Here is a 23,014-nt window from a genome sequence, read left to right as displayed (position 1 = left end):
TCTCTCACACACACACACCACCCCCCCCCCCCCCCATCACTGCCCCCCACCCCCCCCCCTCCCCGGGGGAAAAAAATCCCAGGAGCTGCGCGTCGGTTGCTAAGGGACGAGGCGCACGTCCAGGGCCCAAGAGAGTGAGTGAGGGAGTGAGTGAGTGAGTGTGCGAGTGAGTGAAGCCGAGCTCCACACACACACACACTCACACACACACACACACACACACATATAGAGTGGTGAGTTAGGAGGGAGACACAGTTGACCGTCCCCAACACAGCGAGGAGAGGAGAGGAGAGGAGAGACGAGCGAGGCCGGTCCCAAGCCAGGCCAAACACAGTGAGTGAGGACAGGAGCGGCTCAGAGTCAGCCCAGCATGGTGAGTGAGAGAGGAAAGGGCTCAGACTGCATCCAGACATGACCAGGGAGGGAGGAGAGGAATCTGAGGCCAGGCTCAAATTGCATCCAAACAAGAGTGAGTTGAGTGAGTTCCTGCCTTGTCTTGTGGTTACAAACCGTTGAGCTTTTTTTTTTGCTCAGGGCTTCTCAACTCTTTTTTTTTTTGCTCCGCCGGGTGCCTTGCCGCCTGCGGAAGCCCGATCACCGTGCCTTAGGCGTATCCAAACCAAGCTGAGGTCTCCGTGCATCCCGCCGGCACGTGGAGTCCTGCCGCTCGATGGTTAGAACACTCGCCTCGCAAGCGAGAGGTCTGGGTTCGATTCCCGGCAGGGCATAATGTTGGGCACTCCACACGCCTCAGTTTACTTAGCAGTAAGTAGGTACCCGGTTGTTAGTCGATTGGCAGATTGCTTTTTCGGGGGTAATATTCCGTTCAAAATAAAATAATGATAATAACTTCATCACTCAATCCACGACTGTTAGTGGGACACTTCTGTGTGCAATTGGCTGCCATATTTTGCCCACAAAATATACAACAGGTTACATTTGTAAAGTGCATTCAAGTCGGAAGGACGTTCCAAGGCACTGGACAGTCAGGGATTTGGACCCAAGCAGGGGTTGCGATCAAGGCGGTAGAGGGCAGGGAGGGTAGGAGATTGGCTGAATGCGCGGTCGAAGAGGAGGGTCTTGAGACATGTTTTGAAGTAGGCAAGGGAGGGAGCAAGATGAAGGGACTTGGGGATGGAGTTTCAGAAGATTGGGACAGAGAAGCTGAAGGCCCGACCGCCAATGGTGGGTCAGGCAGGGTAATTGGAGCAAGCGGAGCCTGCTGAGCGGAGGGAGAGAACAGGTTGATATGGGGTTAGCAGGTTACAGAGGTAAGAAGGAGCAAGGCCGTGGAGGACCTTGAAGGTGAGGATGAGGATTTTGAAATCTGTCCTCTGGGGATGGGGAACCAGTGGAGCTGGGCGAGGATGGGTTGATGGGGTCACAGAGCTTGGTGCGGAAGAGTACATGAGCTGCAGAGTTCTGGATGATCTGCTGCTTGCGGAAGGAACGCCGACAAGCAGACAGTAGTAGTAGTAGTCGAGCCTCGATGTAATAAATGTGTGATTGAGGGTTTCCGAGGCCTGAGGGAAGAGGCTGTGGTGGAGGTGGGGCAAGGCAGAGCGGCTCATGTCACTGATGTGGGATAGAAAGGACAGTTGAGGGTCAAACAAGAAGCCAGAGTTCTGGACTGGTTCAGTCAGGTGGAGTGTGGATCTATGAATGGAGATGCTGCCAGCGTCTGAGGTGAGGAGGCGCTGACAGGAGCCAATCAGGAGAGCCTCGGTCTTGTTAACGTTCAACTGAAGAAAGTTCGCTCCCATCCAGGACTTGATGTCTGACAGACATTCTGTCAGGACGGCAGTGGTCCTGGATTTGAGGGTGGAGATTTAGAAATACAGTTGGGTGTCATCCGCATCCATGTGAAAGTTGACCCCTGTATGGGTATGTCCCCATACAGTCAATTAACTTTACAGTTTATTCTATGAAGGGCAGTGAGGTGTCTCGAAGACGTAATAACTATATCAAATGCAAGGATTATTTTATTATTGATTATGTTGATGGGTTTCGCATAGGTTAGACTCCCCAAAGCTTTATATAGTGCCATACCACATCATCAAAACATCTCAAAATGCCTCACAGGATTTACTGTAGACTGTATTTGACAAATGACGAATCACTGTATGTGACCTTATCACTCCTCTATGTGACCTTATCTGGTACATTTCCTCCCTGGGGGCTGAGAGAAAGTTAATGTTAAACCTGAACTGTATTAAGTGTTGTTTTATTACAGGAACACATTCTGAGGAGTCATTTTATTTTAGTAATAATCCTTGTATTCAATAGAATGCCTTATCTGAAAGCGCTTCACAGAGACTGTATATTTGTAGACCGACACGGCAGCCATTTGTGCACAGCAATGTGTGACAAACATCCATGAAGTGAATGACCAATTTTATCTGGGGGATTGTTGGCCAGGGAACCCTTTTTGAATAGCGCCATTGCATCTTTAATTCAACCTGAACAGGCAGATGGGACCTCAGTTTAACATCTCATCCAAAGGATAGCGTCTCTAGCATTTTCCCAACACTGCACTGGAATGTCAGCCTGTGTGTTCAAGTACTACCAACTGAGCCAGGCTGTCATGCGAGTATCCTCTCTCAAGTTCTTTTATATATATATCTGCAGAAAAACACCTCAGAACTCAGGGAATTTGTTTGTTTACATTTAACCTGTTAACAGTAATTGTTTAAGTGCTCTGGGATGCTACCCTGTGTGAGGGGTGCTATATAAATGCAAGTTAGTTTTGTGTGTATTGGTCAGATTAAACTGAATTGTTACACTGTGTTAATAAAATACTAGCTACCTAACACAAAATATTGTTTTTGTTAGTATGAGAATGTGCAACTTTGTAGCTGAGGAGTTGTGGGACCAGCATTGTCTCTGAAATGGGGAATAATGTTTTATGGAAAAATATTATACTGTATTTATTTTGCTATCCTTGTTAAAAAGGCAATGTTTTATGATAGACATTCAGTTGTGGGCACATTCCAGAAAAGTGGTCGATCAAATTATGGTAAAAGATATGTTTAGTGCTTTTTCAGATTTTGTTTCAAATGATTCATTCACTTTGTAGCCCGTCCTTACAGAGCTGAGTGTCATCTATTTTGGGGTTGCTTCGCAAATCTGACAACAACAACAACACATTACATTTGTATGATGCCTTTCACATAACGTTTGTCTCTGTTCAGCTTGTAGATTTAAATATTAGTGCAAACACTTGACATCATGTGGCTTGTGGTAATATTTCTTCCCACTTGTCCCTGTAATTTGTGGATTTGTTTACTACTGAGATGCTAGAAAAGTCGCGATACAGAACTGGCAAAGTTAATTCCTAAAATAATAATAATAATAATCTTGCATTTGTTACAGTGCCTTATGTCATCATCAAACTGACAATGCAGTACACCTCCGGCACTGCAATGGAGTGTCACTTTAGACTGTGAGATCAATGGCCTGCTCCCTCTCGTGCACAGCTGGTGCATAGCGTGGTGAGATTACACAAGCAGAATTGTGGCTATCACTGGGCTACCACCCATTGACACAACAATGTTTCACATCGCTGTGGCAACCTCCTTGGCAAAAGTTAGTCAAATCTTCACCAACATAGATTAATTGAGGATTATGTTTGTTAACTGTTCATAAGGAACTTCAATTTTTGCAAAGATTGATTTAGAGTTCCAGTGTCACTTTGTGTCACTCTAATATTGCAAAGCCATTGAGCATCTGAATTTACTGTTTTACTCATTGGTGGAATGAGGTGAGCTAGAGAAACTGATGCCCACAGTTCGCAGTTGTCACGAGCCATTATGTTTTCTAACCCGTGAACCTACATAAAGATTCCCTTGTATGTGACAACTCTTGATTAAAACTAATATATTCTGGATTTCAGATTGAATCATGTGGTTGAAACTTTTGAATGCCACCACTGTTAGAAATACAGCAGTGTAGTGCAGAATTTAATAAGTGTTCTAAATTATTATTCTATGAACGGGGGAGAATTTCATTCTCTGCATTGATTATGCAATGTACCAGAGGTTTTTATGATGATAGTTGAATGTGCATTTTATTGTTTTCCATGCGCTTTAAAAACAGCATCTTAGTAGACTGTAATTAGAGGGAGACGACGACAACAAACAACAACAACTTGCATTTATACAGTGGGATAAAGTCCTAGAGGTCTTCACAGTGGCGGAATCTGACAAAGACAGTTCCAGAGTTTCGGACCGTAATGGCTGAAGGCACAGGCATCGATGGTGGAACAGATTGCACGAGGGGCAAACAGGAGGCCGGAGCCAGCTGAGCAAAGGCATAGTTAGGGAGGTGCAAGGGCATGAAGGGATTTGAAAACAAGTGAGAAGATCTTGAAATCGAATAAAATGTACTTGCAGTAGCGATTGATTTATAGTAAAATAACCTTACACTCCTTTAACTATTAAGCCATTGCAAGAAGGATAAAAAAGATGTTTTGAGATGAGGATTGGCAAAAGTACCAGCAATGTTGGGGAACTGAGCAATGCAGTGGGCCTCACACTCTACTTTCAACTCTGGGATCTAGATTTGAATCCAGTTCAGATTGATAAAAGGAAAGTCTCCTCTGCGGTTAGCTGCATAGATTTGAGAAGTCTTGAATTTATTACTAAAATAATTTTCCCGGGGCGGAACCCCATTGTCTCGTTTGACTCCATCTATCCTTCAAACCTTACGACCGTGCTTCAATGGTTCTACCTTCCCTCAATCTTCAGAACATTGTCTGTCTACACCATTACTTCTTCCATGAACCGCGAACATTTTAAAAACATTTTCAGTTTTGGGCACAGTCCAGCTTGGTTCACTTTCGGATACCTGGAATTTGCTAAACTGGGATTTATACTAAATGTAAATTGTTGTTATTCAGTGGCCAATGCTGGAAAGTGTGCTCATGTAGACAGAATCAGATTCAGCTGTGTTGCTCCACCCTCACATATACAACTGAAACCCTTCATTCCCTCGCACCCCTCTATCCGATTTCTTTACCCCCCCCCCACTCCACCATCTGCTGCCTCCACTCGGCCGACTCAGGCCTCCTGTTTATCCCTCGCCCCCTCCGCTCACCATCGGTGACTGGGCTTTCAGACACTATGCCCCGAAGCTCTGGAACTCCCTCCCTCAATCCCTCCGCCTTGTCCCCTCGCTCTCCACTTTCAAATCCCACCTAAAGACCTTCCTTTTTGTGCTTACGATCACATCCTCCCTCCCTCTCCCCCTGGCTTGGGGTCAGACTCCGCCACTGTCGAGCACTCTGGGACGCTACCCCATGTGAAGGGCACTATATAAATTCAAATTGTTGTTGTTGTTGTTGAATGCCTACTAATGCTGATTGACCAGGAGCAGGATAAACATGTGGAAAATGGCTTTTTTGGTGAGTTACACGATGGCTACTGGTGACCACGTAATCTTATTTCAGCTTGAGACATCAGGAGTAGATAGAAGAACATTTAATGAAAATGTTGGAGGCTTAGGAGCAAAACATTTCATTTAACAACTAGTCCCCACGTTTCATTGAAGGTTTATAACCCCAAATAAAGTTTCTGAGCATGTGCCTGCCGTGAAACTTTTTTTTCTTTAACATTGGGATCACGTGAAAGTTTGCTTATAGTCCAAACAGGTTCTCCCAATCTATGGTACATTAAGCTTGTGAATTTTCATGCCATTAGATGGCAGTATTTACTAGTTCATAGTGTTTACACAGTACTCTGCATTGTGTTTCAGCTTGAAGGTCATTTGAAAATGGCTGACTACTCAAATGTATACATTACAGTTTGCTACAATAATTTAAACTGAGGCTGTGGGATGAAAGTCTGAAAACAAGAGTATAGCAGATTTATCTCACAAGTATATCATTGATTTAGTGTACTATCTGCACAGAGCAAAATACAAACTAAGAATTCAGTCAAATTAACACTAAAGAAAATTGAAGCATTAATTACAGTAAACTACTACATCATAGGATTTTTTTGGAAGCTTATTTAAAATTAGTTTAACTGATTGTAATGCATAGTACCGTAATCTATCCAAATTCTCTATAGTTGTAGAGGAAATAAATTGTCTCCTTGGTCTGCTTGCTGCTCTTTCTGTGATATGTATGTATGTCCTTGCTGTGTTTTGCCAGCATGAATATAGGCTAGCGGTCACAAAAAAAAGTGTCCTCCATCTCCAAATTTTAGGGTTGAGTCAAAGTGGAGATTTTAGAGAAAGGAAATCGAAACAGATCAATTACAGTACAAACGTTAAGACAAAAGCAGCAGTGTGCAGGGAAAATGAGTGACAAAGATTAGTAATATCATCCACAAAACACATAGTTCATTTAGATGCTATACTGTCACCTGTACTGATGGCACTTCAGTACAGGTGACCTTTCTGATTAAAGGATTCAAGCGACCAGATTTCAGCACCAGACCTGGAATTGAGGGTGTCATTGAGAAATGGAAGCCAACAACCCAAATGTTACTCTGCCCTGACTCTCACACTCACACCCTGTGTGTGCCCTCCCCGTGACTCTCACACTCACACCCTGTGTGTGCCCTCCCCCTGACTCTCACACTCACACCCTGTGTGTGCCCTCCCCCTGACTCTCACACTCACACCCTGTGTGTGCCCTCCCCTGACTCTCACACTCACACCCTGTGTGTGCCCTCCCCGTGACTCTCACACTCACACCCTGTGTGTGCCCTCCCCCTGTCTCTCACACTCACACCCTGTGCGTGCTCTCCCCCTGACTCTCACACTCACACCCTGTGTGTGCCCTCCCCGTGACTCTCACACTCACACCCTGTGTGTGCCCTCCCCGTGACTCTCACACTCACACCCTGTGTGTGCCCTCCCCGTGACTCTCACACTCACACCCTGTGTGTGCCCTCCCCCTGACTCTCACACTCACACCCTGTGTGTGCCCTCCCCCTGACTCTCACACTCACACCCTGTGTGTGCCCTCCCCCTGACTCTCACACTCACACCCTGTGTGTGCCCTCCCCCTGACTCTCACACTCACACCCTGTGTGTGCCCTCCCCGTGACTCTCACACTCACACCCTGTGTGTGCCCTCCCCCTGACTCTCACACTCACACCCTGTGTGTGCCCTCCCCCTGACTCTCACACTCACACCCTGTGTGTGCCCTCCCCCTGACTCTCACACTCACACCCTGTGTGTGCCCTCCCCCTGACTCTCACACTCACACCCTGTGTGTGCCCTCCCCCTGACTCTCACACTCACACCCTGTGTGTGCTCTCCCCCTGACTCTCACACTCACAGGGTGTGTTCTCTCGCTGAAAAATGTTCTGTTCCACTGAAAGTTAGGGTAATTAGTTTGCCTACAAAAATTGTTTCTCGTGTCTGAAGAATTGATTACATTCTGGGTGTGAATTTTGATTTGCAAGATTGAAAAAAACAATTTGGAGATTGAGCCTATACTTCCTTAATAATTGGTTGCACAAAAACTTCAACAACAACTTCAACAACAACAACTTGCATTTTTATAGCGCCTTCAAGCGAGGTAGCATTCTGGAGCGCTTGACAGTGGTGGAGTCTGACCCCGAGCCAGGGGGGGAGTTGACCGTAAGCACGATCAAAAAGGAAAGTCTTTAGGCAGGATTCGAAAGTGGGGACGGAGGGGTCAAGGCGGAGGGATTGAGGGAGAGAGTTCTGGAGTTTTGAGGCTGAAGGCCACCGATGGTGGAGGGGACGAGGGACAAACAGGAGGCCAGAGGCAGCCGAGCGGAGGCAGCAGGCGGGGGAGTGGGATTAATACAGAGTAGGACTGATATTTGTATTCTACAAAATGCCTTCTTGTTCACTACATTTCTCAAATTATAAACGAGAACCATCATTTTCATTATATATTCCGTAAGTTTGGGATCAATTTTTAACGTACTGCAATGAACTACAGAACTTACTAAATGCTTAGCTGGTCAAGAGCGTCATTGGTGATTGATCGGATTTATAACTTTGTTTTTGTTTTCAGAATTGATTATTCATGCATTGTGTTACTGGGTTAACTACATAAGAAAGTCCTTGATATGTTTAATCACGCATTAAAAAGTGTCTGCAAACAATGGAACCAGTGCAACAGCCACTGCCAACTGCCCTTTGTTTGAAATCTTTTATTAATGGGTCAAATAACCAACTGAAGAGAGGCTGACAACTTCAAAAAAATTACTATTCATAATGTACCTCTAATGAATGAACTTGACCTCAGTTGATAGGCACAGAAGTTGACATTGTTCACACATACATTACTACGTGCTAGACTCCAAGTAAGTGAGAATAGTTGTTTCATATACCCGTTAGTTATTGTAGCAGTGGTTGAATAGTGCTTTGTGATGTCCTCCTGATATGAAACATGCTGTATAAATGTAAATTTATATTGTATTGTAATATTAAAACCGGTATATGATCCAAAAAAAGCACAAGAGCAAATCATAAGTCATTAACAAGGTTGTCTCAAGCTTGAAATATTTTACCATCTTGGAACATCAGACTCTTGCCCTATATATTCCGTAAAAATATAACCATTTTTCTCCCCTATAACTTCCATGTGTGGTACAGTATTTCAGCTTTAGGAACAATGTGGTGGAAAGTAGAAATTAATATTCAGAAATAATTACCTACAAAAAACACAACTTAATAATAGCATAAACAGACTGAAACAGAAATACTCTCTGTCGATTAACAAATTAAAGAGTTTTTTTTAATGTTTCAGCAAAACGTTTCATCAGAACTGAAACATTGGGTTAGAAACCCAGTGGTTACTGGTTCATAGGACAGATGCTATTGGTACATAGGACAGAGAAGGATGAGTTAAGCAAAAGGATGCTTGATGAGGAAAGTCCACTGGCAAATAGTCTGATGGCATTCACTGTCTAACGTTTCATAAAAACAGAGTTCATATGATCTTGGTCACTTATCTCTAAACCCTTTCAAGGCTAATAATATCCTCCCATTAGATAGATGACTAGAATTCCACAGTCGTCTTGTGGATTGGGCAGACCAATCACCTACACTGTAATGATAACGTTATTTTAACATTTACCATTTATTCTGCTAATAAAACCCTGTACTTTTAAAACCTTTTTTGTTACAATTAGTATTGTTAAAAAAGTAACAAAGGGTATTCTGATTATTCTTCAGAGTTTATATGCTGCAAGCTCCAAAAGAAGGCTGAGACATGAAGAACATAAGAGCCTATCTTATTTGACCCCTATACTGAGCCACAGAATTGTTAGCAATGTTAGAGTGGCACAGTTAGGCATCATCTCTGTAGCTTCTAATATGCTTTTCCCTGAGAAATCTAGCTAGACCTCTCCTAAATGAGTGGGTATTATCACATAGTGTCATTTCTTTTGAGAATTAAATTGGGGATTAATGCAAATTATTTATCTGTTTAAGGGACAAACTTAATGAGCCGAAAGACAATATTATTTTCATGTGTTTGGTTACTTATAATGGAGATTGTATTTTGAACTGATATCTTATGATGATCAGTACCAACTAACCTATTTGTTTGTTTTTGTCTTTCATGTTCTCATTGATGCTGAAATCATACAAATTGATTTGCACTCATTTTTTCAGGATCCCGTGAGTATAACTGAAAAATAGATTAGTGTAAAATAGTAGCTCTGGTATATGTGTTTGGTGCACACACAGATGCTTGCTGGAATTTCAGTATTCATATTTTAGATGTAAAATTAAAAATGGAGGATCCTGATAAGGTTTGAGATGTTAAAGTTGATATTCAGGTTGGCTAGCCAAAAAGTGGCTAGTAGAAAAGATAAGAGAATCCTCCTGAGGCTTAAATTCTACCTGTATAATTTGTAAGATCATTTTGTCTTAAAGTTTATGATAGTTCAGAATTGTAGAACATTCTTGCATTCATTTCAGTCTGAACTTAAAAGTCAGAATTCCACAGTTCTTAAAAAGAACCAGCTTGCATATAAAGATCAAGTACAATTATTTTCCAAATTTTCAGTAAATTTAAGAGAAAATAGTCTTACAGGCTAACACCAATTTTATTATAAGAAAAAAGATGAATTCAGTTGTCATTTAGTCTTAATCTTATTTTCATTCATTTTAATAAAGCCATTTTTGTTGGTTCCTGTACTTTTTATTGTTTGATTAAGAATTGTTTAAACTTTATTTATTACGTTTAAAGCAGTATGATGCCAGGATTTGTATAGCTCATATTATTTATCAATCATGAATAAAAAATGTAGTTGTAAATTATGTATATTAGGAAATATCATTGGGATATAGCTCTCTATAAGAAAGGATATTTTGATGTTCAATTTTGAGTTAGATTTGTTTTTCTGTGCCTAAATTCCTCTTCACACATACAATTTACAAAGCTGCCAACTGATTGCTAAGAAGTTTAAACCAGCTTTTCATTCACTGATATTCTCGATCCTATTGCAAAGTGTTTCCCTTAACGCTGTGATTGAAGTTGGAAACTCACTACATGGGAAACTATGAGCAAAGCCTGCATTTTATTTACTGTCATCCATCAAACCTTTATCGTTCTTGTATGCAGCAGTAATTTGTTTTCCTTGCTCTGTGATCTCTTCTGCTTCTGAAACTGGTATGTCCCCAGTTGCTGCTGTTCATAAAATTGTCTTGAACTTGTGATCCATACAGCACATGATATTTTAAGATATGTTAGAGTAGTTTCGCACATCTCATCATTTCTTCATAGTATTGCTGATGAACTGGAAGCAGGAACCTGAAAGACCAATAGCTTAGATGGTAAAGCATTAAAATCTATTACATTTCAAGAGACAAGAAATTAATATTGGAATACATGTTTACCACAAATCACCAAGTGTGTTTGGCAGTTTCCTATATTTGTTTGAAATGGGGGAAAAAAACATTCTTACGCTTCAAAGTGCAAATCAACAAGCTTTAAATGAATGATAAACCAACTGATCCCAAATAATGATAATAGTAATACAAATAAGGTTCTTATTGCACAGCACAGTCTTCTAGTGTGTTTTAAGATTGTAGCACAATATTATTTTTACTGAGCTGTATAAAGGATTCCTCCTTTTCGAGCTGTATGTTGCTCTAAGCATTTATTAGTATTCTTCATGTAAATGAATTATTAAAACTGTTTATGATGTCACCGGAAACTTGAAATACTATGGCTTCAGGGCTGTGCATCGATCAGTGGGATAACGTGTATGTGAGTGAAAGGAGGATTGATTGCTATAGACCTAACAGTATTATGAAAATGCTGTTTTATTTTCAGCACCACCCCTTGGCACAATTTGAAGTCATTTTCCAGCATGAAGTGCTTTTGCTCTTAGATCTGATTTTATAATTTATTTGAAAAATAGGTCAGTAGATTACTGGCCTTGTCTGGAAACCTAATCTGGTTGAATTAGGGTGCATTGGAACCATTTAATATTAACAAATACAGAAAAGATTGAGGGAAAGAAAATGGAAAAATAGATTAAAAGTTTATTTGACCCTGTAAAAGTGTTGGAGTATTACTTTTTATGCATTATTATATTTTGCCTAAGACATTGCTATTGCGGAGTCCTGTAGCTTAGTGGTTAGAGCACTCAAATCACAAGTGAGAAATCCTGGGTTCAATTCCTGGCAAGGCGAAACTTTGGGCAAGTTTCATTACTCCACACACCTCTGTTTACCTAGCAGTAAGTAGGAACCCGGTTTTTAGTCAATTAGTGGATCGCTTTTCTACGAATAATAATGTCTTCAAAATAAGTTAAACTAATTTGGTCACTCAATCCACGACTGTTTGTGGGACACTGCTGTGTGCAATTGGCTGCCGCATTTCACCCACAAAATATACAATCAATTCACTTTACAGTGTATTACAGTGTATTCTGTGAAGTTGTGATAAGGCGCTATATCACATGCAAGGACTAGTATTATTATTGTTCATAAATATAACTCTTATGCACTAGGCTTGCTTTTGGCAAATATAAGTAAAAAGATTAACTTTCTGCTCTTACTGGTTTCCCTGGAACCTTACAACTCATGCATGGGAACATGGGAATAAGAATAGGCATTCAGCCCACCAAGCCTGTTCTGCTATTTTATTTGCCTTAAATCCTATTTCCTTGTCTTTTCTCCATAACCCTTAAAATCCTTACTTCACAATTATTCATTCCCATCTATTCTACATCCATCTGGTGCTGTGCATTCCATATTTTCACAACTCTTTGGGTCAAGAAATGTGTTCTAATTTCTGTTCTCTGATCTCACTTCTAATTGAACTTAGCTTTCATTTTAAAGCTTTGGTCCCTTGTTTTGGATTTCTCTATCAGTGGGAAGACTTGTCCCTATCCAGCTTGTCAATGCCTCAATTAGATCACAAGTTAACCTCATCATTTTCTGAGCATCACAACCTACATTTAGTCATCACCTCATCATAGCTAAACTGCTTCATGCCATGTATTAATTTAGTGAATGTTTTGGATTAGCTTGGTTCCTGGACTAATTTATATTTTGTTCCACATCTTCATTGGATACATAATTATAGATAGTTGAGAGTGAATAATAAGGCCGTGCTTCAGAGTTCAGATGATGACAATATAAACCAGAATACCAAAAGCACAAGTAGTTTAAGCTATCAACAAGTGGTTTATGATGAATATAAAGATGAAAATCCAGATTTACAAGTTCTTTATCTTGCTAGTTTAACGCAAAGTACAGTATTTTTTTTTAAGCATAGCATCAACATTGCTGAATACAGTTAAAAGTCGTGTTTCAGTTGCAACGATTGAAGAATGAAATTACATTGATTGAAAATGCAGAAATTATTATGTTGTAGTAGCAAAAATATCCTGTTGATAATATACAAGGTTGCAATAATGACTTGTGCTTGGACAGCAAATTTATTAGATATTATTGATACCGTAAAAGTATATTGAATCCATAGTTCATCTAATGTTCTGCTGCTTTGCTATTAATTACTGATATTGATTAAATTGGCACTGAGTTATGGATTTTTCATTAAAAAATTGCTGTGCTTATCATCGATGAGTACCACTATATTCTAACAGTGCAACAAATTCTTACTATTTTCCAAATATTAATTGATATGAAATTTAAGTTTGATTTTATTATTTTGAAATTGCATCATAGGGATACATGAAACAATGTTGGTCTAGGTTTTTCTTGTTTGTACTCCGAATAATGGGGAAAGGGAAAAATCATGCCATCAAAAAAGGAAAAAAAGCTGTCATAATTCATTTGTCTTAATACATTATGACTGAGTAAAAATAATCCTTACTTTTGATACAGCACCTTTTACATTGGGAGGGTGTCTATTTCACAGGATATATTTTGAATTGCAGTGACTGAGTATTTTATAAGNTTTTTTCTAATTTGGCAGCTAATTCGCACGCAGCAGCATCCCACAAACAGTCATGAAATGAATGACCAATTTTTATTTGGGTGATTGTTGGCCAGCACACCAGAAGAAGCTCACTTCTCTTTTTGAATAGTGCCATGAGATCTTTAATGTCTATCTGAACAGAAGATGAGACCTCGGCTTAAAGTCTCATCCAAAAACAGCATGGGCCAGGCTCCCACCTGCTTGGAGCCATTTTTTAAAAACATTAATTAAAACGTGGCTGAATTTTAATCTGGTGATATAAATCAATGTTGATGATAATATAAGTTGCTGTTCTCTGCCCCATGGACCAAAAATACATTTATTTTGTTCAGCAAACAATATGTATTTGTTTCTGTGCCAAATCAGTATAAGTTTTTTTTGTTACTTATCAAGATGAGTCATGTTCCTGCAGGGGATGGAACAATTTTACACTTCATTGGAATCCAGCATTCCCAGGACAGGAAATTCAGAGGAAAGCTTCCTTTGAATGTGCAGCAACTATATGCGTGAGCCTCAGAAGGGACTCCAACATTGTATTTTTTTATTTCCCACATGTCCATGGGTTTTTAATTTTCCTTTTGCGGAACTACAAGCAGTTTTATTCTATAGATTCATGTCTCTAGAAACTGGGTTGACACTGTCAAAAATGATTTCATATCTCCTGCAGAGGGAGTCAGTCACGTATTGACTGAATTTCAAGTATGGTGCTAGCAACATTTAGAGGCTTTGTCAGTTTTCAATATTTGTATTGTAGGAGTAATAGGTACAAGAACTTGAAGTAGATCAGTAGGGTGCACTGCAACTCAGGATTGTTAATTGCAGGCAGGTTTGCCTAATGGGAATTCTAGTTGAAAGTTGCTTTGGTAGAATTGCCATCTTTTGGAGAAACATTAAACCAAGGTCCTGTTCAGTTAGATGTTAATGATCCATGAATCCAAAAAGAAAAGGGCCTGTCTTTTGAAGATTTCAAATAATAATTCCCCAGATGAATTGGTTATTTACTTAATTGCTGATTGTGGGACAACGGTGGCACAAATATACTGTATTCTACAGTAGCCAAATAATTGTAAATACTGTAGTATATAATATTGTAAAACCATGCCAATGCTGCTATTACTCAAATAGTGTCCTTCATCTGTGCTTTTTTTGAGCAATGTGCACTCGTAATGCCCTTCTGAAAGGGGTGAACTGACTGAGAAACTAAACACATAAATGTATTACCGATGGCTGCCCATCAGACAATTTGATGGAAATTGGTTTTCCAGGTTTTCTTTTAGTTACCTTGTCAAATAGTTTATTTAATTTATTTTTAATTCAATCTTAGTTCACTTTCAAATCTCCTGTGGTGTCATCAGAACTCGTAATTTCAATTTATGTTTTAATTCCCTCCCAGATAAATATTTCTCTAGACCTAATTTGGTAATTTCAAGTCTTATCTCCAGGACTTCCACAAATAGGAAGATGGAATGCAAATAACTTACACTTATACAATACCTTTCATGTTGTACGTATGTCAACACACTGGATATTCAATAATTTAAGTTCTATTCTTTCTGATTTATAGCAAAATGGTCTGAATATACACAATCTTAATTTTCAGTTTTTGAAAATATTGCCCAGTTTGGTTTGATTTCCACCTAATCACTCGGGGCCTCACCGTCTTGGACCTCACCACCATCGACAAAAAGATCTCGGACCATCACTTCATCTACCTTAACTCCTCAATCCCTTCTCCCCACCGCCACTCAACTCACCTCCATCTCATACTGCCCCTGGAAAAAAATCTCTCTCCTCTCCCTCTGTCTTGGAGTCATCTGAAATCCTTCCCCTCTGGGCATCCTCCCGCAGTGACCCATCCTCCTCGGTCACCCTTTTCCACAACTCCCTCTCCTCCACTCTTGATTCCCTCGCTCCCCTCTCTTCCCGAACCGTCTCCTACTCACGCAAATCACCGTCGACCACTCTATCCTCATCCACCGCCTCCTCTCACCTCAACCTCCACGGCGCTGTCCTTGATTGGTTCAGATCGTACCTCTCAGACCGCTTGCACTTCATCTCCTCAAGTGGCTTCTCCTCTAGCCCTGCACCGTCTCTTGCAGTGTTCCTCAGGGCTTTGTCCTTGGTTCATTCCTCTTCAACATCTATATGCTCCCTCTTGGTGACATCATCTGCAGACATGGAGTCAACTTCCACATGTATGCGGATGACACCTACCTCTACCTCTCTGCCTCCAACCTTGATCCCAGGACCACTGCTGTCCTGACAGGCATCATGTCCTGGATGAGAGCTAACTTCATTCAGTTGAACGTCAACAAGACCGAGGCTCTCCTGTTTGGCTCCCGTCAGCGCCTACTCACCTCAGGCGCTGACAGCATCACCATCCATGGTTGCACACTCCACCTTGCTAAGCCAGTCTGGAGCCTTGGTTTCTTGTTTGACCCTCAACTATGCTTTCTACTTCACATCTGCCCCATGACCCGCTCTGCCTTTCCCCACCTCCGCAATGTTGCCCAACTCCGCCACTGTCTCACACCGCAGGTCGCCGAAACCCTCATACACACCTTCATTACATCGAGGCTTGACCATGCAAACTCACTGCTTGTCGGCCTCCCCAACTCCTCCCTCCACAGGCTGCAGATCATCCAGAACTCTGCAGCTTGTGTCCTCTCCCGCACTAAGCTCCACGACCCAATCACCCATATCCTTGCCCAACTCTACTGGCTTCCCATCACACAGAGCATACAATTCAAGATCCTGGTCCTCACCTTCAAAGCCCTCCACAGTCTTGCTCCCCACTTCCGCCACTCTGCACCCACCCTCTGGAACTCTATCCCGCAGTCCCTCCGTCTCGCCCTCTCCCTCACCACCTTCAAGACCCATGACAAGACCCTCTTCTTCGACCGTGCTTTTGATCTCCCTGCTTCCCCCTCCACTCCCCGTCCTCCATCCTCCCCCACCCCGACTCTCAGCTCAGGTCCATAACTCTGTCTGTTCAGCTCTCTGGGACGACTTCCAGAAATGAAAGGCGCTATACAAATGTAATTTTGTTGTTGTAATTGAGGTGTATTGAGCTGAGCTCTATGGCATATACAAGTCAAATCTGTATCTCAGTTAGAATAACAATTAATAGAAGAATTTGATTTCTAAAAAAACAGATTCATGCCTGAATTGAAATGTTCAATGTTTGCACTATTTCTGTAATAATAAAATAATTTCCTTGAAAACTACATACACTGAAATTGTAGCACACAGAAATGTTTGCTATAATCTATAAGATGTTGGAACTCCAGTGATGTCAAAGCTAAAGATTTGGTGCTAAAAAATTAATAGCATATTTGATATTTAATCTCACAGAAGAAATGAAATGACTAGCTCAGTGGGTGGAGTCCTGTAGCTCAGTGGTTAGAGCACCTGTTTCGCAAGTGAGAAGACCTGCGTTCAACCCTCGGCAGGGCGAAACATTGGCCAAGTTTCTTAACTCCACACGCCCCTGTTTACCTAGCAGTAAATAGGTACCCGGTTGTTGGTCGATTGGCGGATCGCTTTTCCGGGGGTAATAATTCCTTCAAAAAAATAATAGTAAATTGGTCACTCAATCCACAACTGTTTGTGGGATGCTGCTGTGTGAAACTGGCTGCCACGTTTCGCCCACAAAATATACAGCCAATTCACTATACAGGATATTCTATGAAGCGTTTTGCGGAGCTATATCAAATGCAAGGATTATTATTATTATTATGAACTACTTATAGTTCTATTTGGATCCCCATCAAACAAATGCAAATGAAAAAGTATATGGTGCGATATAATTATTCAAAACAAGTTTGGTAATTTTTTAAAATATTAACATTTTAACATGCTTTTGATACTCAAGTACTTTCTATATAGTGTTTCAAATAATAACAGTTTAAGTTTTCTAACTGCATTCGCGTTCCATTGAAAGTATTTGTGAAACATAAAATGAGAAAGAGGCAAAGGTTTCAAGTTCACATGCCTCCCATCAGAAGAAAGAAAGCATAATCAATTAATGTACTCAATTAAGAAAGGAAGAAAAATAATTTATAATCTAGTTTGGCTAGTTCCTGGTAGCAAGGTCTCCTTTGACTTTCAGCCATCACAAGGATCATCCTTTCATGGTAAAACAATCAGGCCATAGATTCCAATAGCAACTGAGGAAGTAATATTTGGCATTTTACATGTTCAATGGTTAACCATTTTCAACACTAGCTAGTCATTAAATCTGAAAGGTTTACAATGTACCCAAATTCGATTGAGGGAATAGCAGTTATTGCTGATTTAACCAAGTAGAAGTTCAATACTATTAGAGTTAATATTTTACAGTTCAAGGTAACCAGAAGGTCATTGGCAATGTACTTTATTCTCAAGTAACATAGTAGAATACTTTAGCACATTTTATTGCCTCCTAATAAAATTGATCAGAAAAAATTTAAATCGCACATGCTTCAGCATATTACCACAGTAATGTTTTTATTGCAGATCTTTACACAAGTGTTTATGAATTGCATATTTAATAGTACATTTTTAAATTGTGTATTCCGTGGGTTCTTATTGAGAGCAGTGTATGGTGCATTTTGTTTGATTCTACATTTTATTCTACAAATGTAGTGCATGTGACATTAAATTATATTAAATTCTATGAATCAGTTCCTTCCTAGCTATCACTGTCATCAGCAAGCCAAGGGTCACAGTGACACTGTTCATGAATCATCATGTGAGATTGGGTTCACAAGTCATCTACAAATCCCTTCACACCCTGGCACCTCTCTACCTTTTAGACCTTCTCTCACCCCACTCCATTACCCGCTGCCTCTGCTTGGCTGACTGGCCTCCTGCTGATCCGTCATCCCCTCTGCTTCACCATACGTGGTCGCTTTTTCAGCCACAATGCCCTGAAGCTTTTGAACTCTCTCCCTCAATTCCCACGTCTTGCCCCTTCCTTCCCCTCATAGATTATGACAGAAGACCTTCCTCTTCAACTGGGTTTACGATCACCTCCTCTGTTCCCCCAGGTCAGCGTCGGACTCTGCTACTTTTAAGCAATCCGCGTTGCTATATAACTACAAATAAAGAGTGCTATATAAATACAAGTTTTTGTTGTATGCTGGCTTTGGTACTATGCTATCTTTACGTTGAACTTTTGCAACTCCTTTGCCTGAGATTGCAAATGTCAACCTGAACCTATTTTTGGTTCTCAAAATTAAATGGCTGCGGACAAAATAAATAATAATTTGGTCACTCAATCCACCACTGTTTGTGGGACACTGCTGTGCACAATTGGCTGCCACGTTTTGCCCACAAAATATTAAATCAATTCATTTTTCAGTAAATTCTATGAAGCGCTTTGAGACATCTAGTGATGTGATAAGGCGCTATATCAAATGCAAGTATTATTATAACTTTTTGTGTTGCTTTTGTTCAGCAACAACAGCACTGTAGTTATAACTATGGCTAATGTATAGGAGCTTTTTAATCTATAATAGCACTGGTTAAACAGCATGATCACATTTACTTTTTACTGATGAAAGTTAGATGACTCACTGCAAATCTTCAGATTTGGAGTAGAAACTAGAAGATATTTTCCTCCTGTTGGTAAGATTATGTAACATTTAGGTATGTCTAGTGATTGGAGAAAAATGTGAGTTTCTGCAGTTTGGCCACCTTGTTTTGAAAATAGCACTGTACATTTTAAGCGGCTAGTAGCATATGTGATTTGAAACTGCAATTATGGCCCTCTTGACGCTGGTCAGGAAATCTACCGATTTTTCTCTTCCTCTGAGGCTTATTGAACATCAGAGGTATTTAATCATGTTCTGAGCAGCAGTCAGCCAGAGTACTACAGGTTTTGGCAGAGTGCTGAGAAGTCTGTACTGTATTTAGGAATGCCATATCCTACTATTATAGTTGTTGTGTATTATCTCAGCAGGAGGTAAATTAGGTAAAAGGGAGATTAGAGCTACAAGTGGCAGTTTACAAAGTTAATGCGATATGTACCCAGATTCTTTGGATGGGGAAATAAAATGCATCTGGAAGCATAAAATTTCATTTGAGATTTTAAAAACCTTCCTCTCTATCTAAAATCTAGACTTTAATTATTTTTAAATAGGTATTTAATATGTTGAAATTGTTTGTAGTCAAAACTATAATCCTTCTGTACTAATGTCATGCGTTTTTGTACTGGATGGTTATTTTGTTAAAGGTCTTTCCATACTTTGTTGAGTTTTGTTAGTATATTAAGAGATCTGTGATCTGTGTAAATAAATAACATGTTAAAAATTTATAGTAAATATTGAAAATATTTTGCGTTAATGTGGTTTCTTTGTTTATTCCCTCTTTAGAATCTAGAAGAGAAATATTCATTTCTAGTAGAATGGTACGATACAATTGCATCTATAATTCGGCGTTACCAACTTCTTTATTATCTAAAAGATGGATCTATTGAAATGGTAAGCAATTTTTTAGTTTAATTAAAAAAGGGTGAATCCATGATTGTAAAAAAAATGTGTCTTTTAGTTTGGTGGCTTAAATGCTCCCTGCGATGAACTCAACATTCTTGACTGAATTTCATTGGGACATGAGAATTGGTCTAAATATCCCTTGGTCAGTGGGAAAAACTGATCGGTGTTCCTGTGCCTGATTGTGGGGGAACTGTTGTTCCAATAGTATGATTTCAGTCCCTCCTCGAGCTGTTCCCTCTATCGCTTAACAGGTTTATTATGTGAAGAATCCAATCTGGAGAGGTCCGATTTCGATCACTAATCGATATTGTATTAGCTGAGAGTCTCCACAATTGACCTCAGCATTTCCCATTCCTCATTCCTCAATCGTCTCTTTGTGGGGTATATTAGGGGGCTGTATATTCCAGTACAACAGAAAATAATCAAATTTTTCAGAAGAGGAATGAAAGGGACAAAATTGATGAGGGAGATACATGTTCTTTTCCATCCTAAAAATGGAAAGGAATCCACTATTCTGAAACACTTTAATTTGTTGACAGGGTGCAAATGATTCAGCAGAAAGGGTAACATTCAGAGCAAGTGTTATTAATAGAAACAGTAATCAGAGTGACAAGATGCAATGCTGGGGTAAATCTCTCAAGACCTGAAACAGTAACCAGCAGATGATAATGCAATGCCTGAATGTCCAAGTAGCATGACTCACTGCAACTGAAAAAAATCTTTCCACCATTGTTAACGACTCGGTGAATCTTTCTGTAATTTAAGGAGTGGTTTGTACAATAGATTTTTAAAGTGCGTTTTATTTTTGACAACTCTGCGCAGGAAAATTAAATGTGTAAAGCTTCTCACAGTGAGATATTTTAAACAGTTTCTGCTAAAAAAAAGTTCCTTAAATTTATTGCCACCCAATCTCAGTTTAGTCAAAGAAAGATTCTGTTTCTAAATTTGAAATGCTATTTTCTTTATCCTCTAAAATGGATTCCATTTTAATTGTTTCATAACTTGGATAATTATCTAATTCATATTGCTAAATCTATTGATGGCCCTAATTCTCTTAAGAAGTAAATAATCTCTGAACTCTAAACATCCATGGAAGGAAACTACAGAAAGTAACAAAATTTCTATTGTAAAGGAAATGTTTTTATTTGTTTGTTGGTGATTTGCTTTATAACAAAATATGCCCCCTGTTTTGACTATGCTGAAAATATGATGACCTCCGAACAAAGACATTCAATGTGATGCCACCGAGGAAATTTGTAAAGATTAAGGGCCAAAGTATTAAAGGGAAACTGTTGACATGAATAGATGATTGATGGAGGAACAGAATAATAGCAGATTAGGAATAAATGAATATTTCCTCAAATTAACAGTCAATTGAAGTCATAATTCAGGACTTCCCATTCTCCAGTTCATAATCCATATATGTATCTTTTATATGGAATTCGGCACAAGAAGAATTCAATCAGAATTTGCAGATAATACCAAATAAGGGAGCATGGCAAATTGACGAATAATTCTGGAGATTACAAATCGATAACAGTTCAGATATGGTCAGATATGGAGGAAACTAAATTCCACCTGGATAAGAAGAACTACGAATGGAATTGATAATGGAGTGAGAGGATAGATGTTCAATAAAGGCTTAAAAAACTGACGATCCATTTGCTAGAACAGAAAATGAACAATGTAAGAACATTGATAGACATGTTCAAAATTATGAAAGAATTCAAGACCATAAATGGTAAAAAAAAAAATCAGTTCCCATAGGTTGGTTAGAATAGCGGGCATAAACTAAAGATTATTATTGATATTTAGTTTTAATCAAAAAGGAGAGGCTAAACATTTTTAACATCCAGAATTAATTGGATGTGAAACTGGTTCCCAGAAATATGTAATTGAACCCAAGGTTACGGGGGGAAGAATGTAGAAATAGGATTAAATGAAATGGCTCCAGTTGGGAATTAGCATGAAATAAAAAGAAATAATGTACAGTATAATTTCTCTTTTTAAAGCTGAAATTTGTTCTTAATTTGGTAAGAGATATAGTGGAATAGCATAGAAGATGCTAGTGAATGCTATTTTATATTCATGGAAGACACCGTCCTTTCCAAAACATTTCTGCTGTAAAAAAACCTCAAGGAAACCATTATTTAATTTTGAATGTAAAGATGTCACTTTAGGAGTCGATGGCCTTAGGAATTCTGTTGTGGAAGAGATTAAAGCTTATGCTTGGTTTAGTGGGAGGTTAAGTGCACTTTGATAACAAGAAATCTGTGGATATTGCAGGAAGTGTCCTAAATGTGTTCACCCTAAATAGCTTTGCCCCCATAATTCTGATCATTTAAATATCAGCTGTTTATTTTCAGTGCCTGACAATTTTTCTATTGCTTATATTCTGTTCTGGGAGTGAATTAGACCATTCTGATGATATGTTGCTCTTATTTACTGATAAGATGAGGAGCTTAAAATAACTGGTACAAGAAGGATAGAACAGCTGATCTTTCTGAATCCCTGGAAAATAGGATGAAACAAATAGGCTTTGAAATCGGATTTTCACTACTAATCATTTCAATACACCATGATCATCAGCCAAAACAGATGTTGCAGAATATTCTTATATCAAGCTGGAACAGTTGGTGCCTTTCATTGTTATTCACATTTAAATGTGACGACATACTAACTGCGCTAAAATATTCATGATGTATTTTTAGAAACAGAGATGGCTTATGTAAAATCCAGTGTATTATTTGCACTTGGCTAAAAATTCATATGTACAGGTCATCAAAATCAGTATTAAGTCACAGCTTTTGCAGCAGACTTCATGCTTTTATTGAGACCCCAGTTAAAGAGTCCGCGGGGTGGGGGGAAGAAAAGTTGATTGATCTTGAAGTTTCTGCTTTTGTTGCTACGTTTCACAAAAAAGCCCAATTGAGTTTTTTTATATTCTGAAATGCATCTGTACCTTTGAAATTATCTATGTTATTATGTAGGTTTAGATGAAGACATCTTATTAATTGATTGAAGAACTAGGGCAGTTCTACTTTACAGCAGTGTTTCTTGATTTTTGATGTGAGGTCAAGAATGAGCAGCAGTATTTAAAACTGAGGAGTGTTGGGTGGGAGGTTTATAAAAGCACAATAGGCC

The 23,014-nt window shown here is 39.5% G+C and overlaps 1 protein-coding gene across 3 annotated transcripts in view; it reads left to right on the top strand.

The window, feature by feature from the left end:
- Window positions 1-182: 182 nt before the first annotated feature.
- nme7 (NME/NM23 family member 7) overlaps window positions 183-23,014 on the top strand; it is a 73,583-nt gene continuing 50,751 nt past the window's right edge. For 2 of the 3 annotated variants that reach the window (XM_007891582.2, XM_007891583.2), the window contains exons 1-3: window positions 5,367-5,401; window positions 9,608-9,613; window positions 19,751-19,858. In XM_007891582.2, the coding sequence (XP_007889773.1) occupies window positions 5,381-5,401; window positions 9,608-9,613; window positions 19,751-19,858 (135 nt within the window). In that variant the 5' untranslated portion in view covers window positions 5,367-5,380. Of the gene's footprint in view, window positions 374-5,366; window positions 5,402-9,607; window positions 9,614-19,750; window positions 19,859-23,014 lie in introns of those variants that run through there. The other variant, XM_042333911.1, reaches the window with a different exon arrangement.

The sequence above is a fragment of the Callorhinchus milii genome, unplaced genomic scaffold, assembly GCF_018977255.1.
Source record: "Callorhinchus milii isolate IMCB2004 unplaced genomic scaffold, IMCB_Cmil_1.0 Scaffold4, whole genome shotgun sequence".
Classification (NCBI taxonomy): domain Eukaryota; kingdom Metazoa; phylum Chordata; class Chondrichthyes; order Chimaeriformes; family Callorhinchidae; genus Callorhinchus; species Callorhinchus milii.
This window is presented reverse-complemented; position numbering and strand designations above follow the sequence as displayed.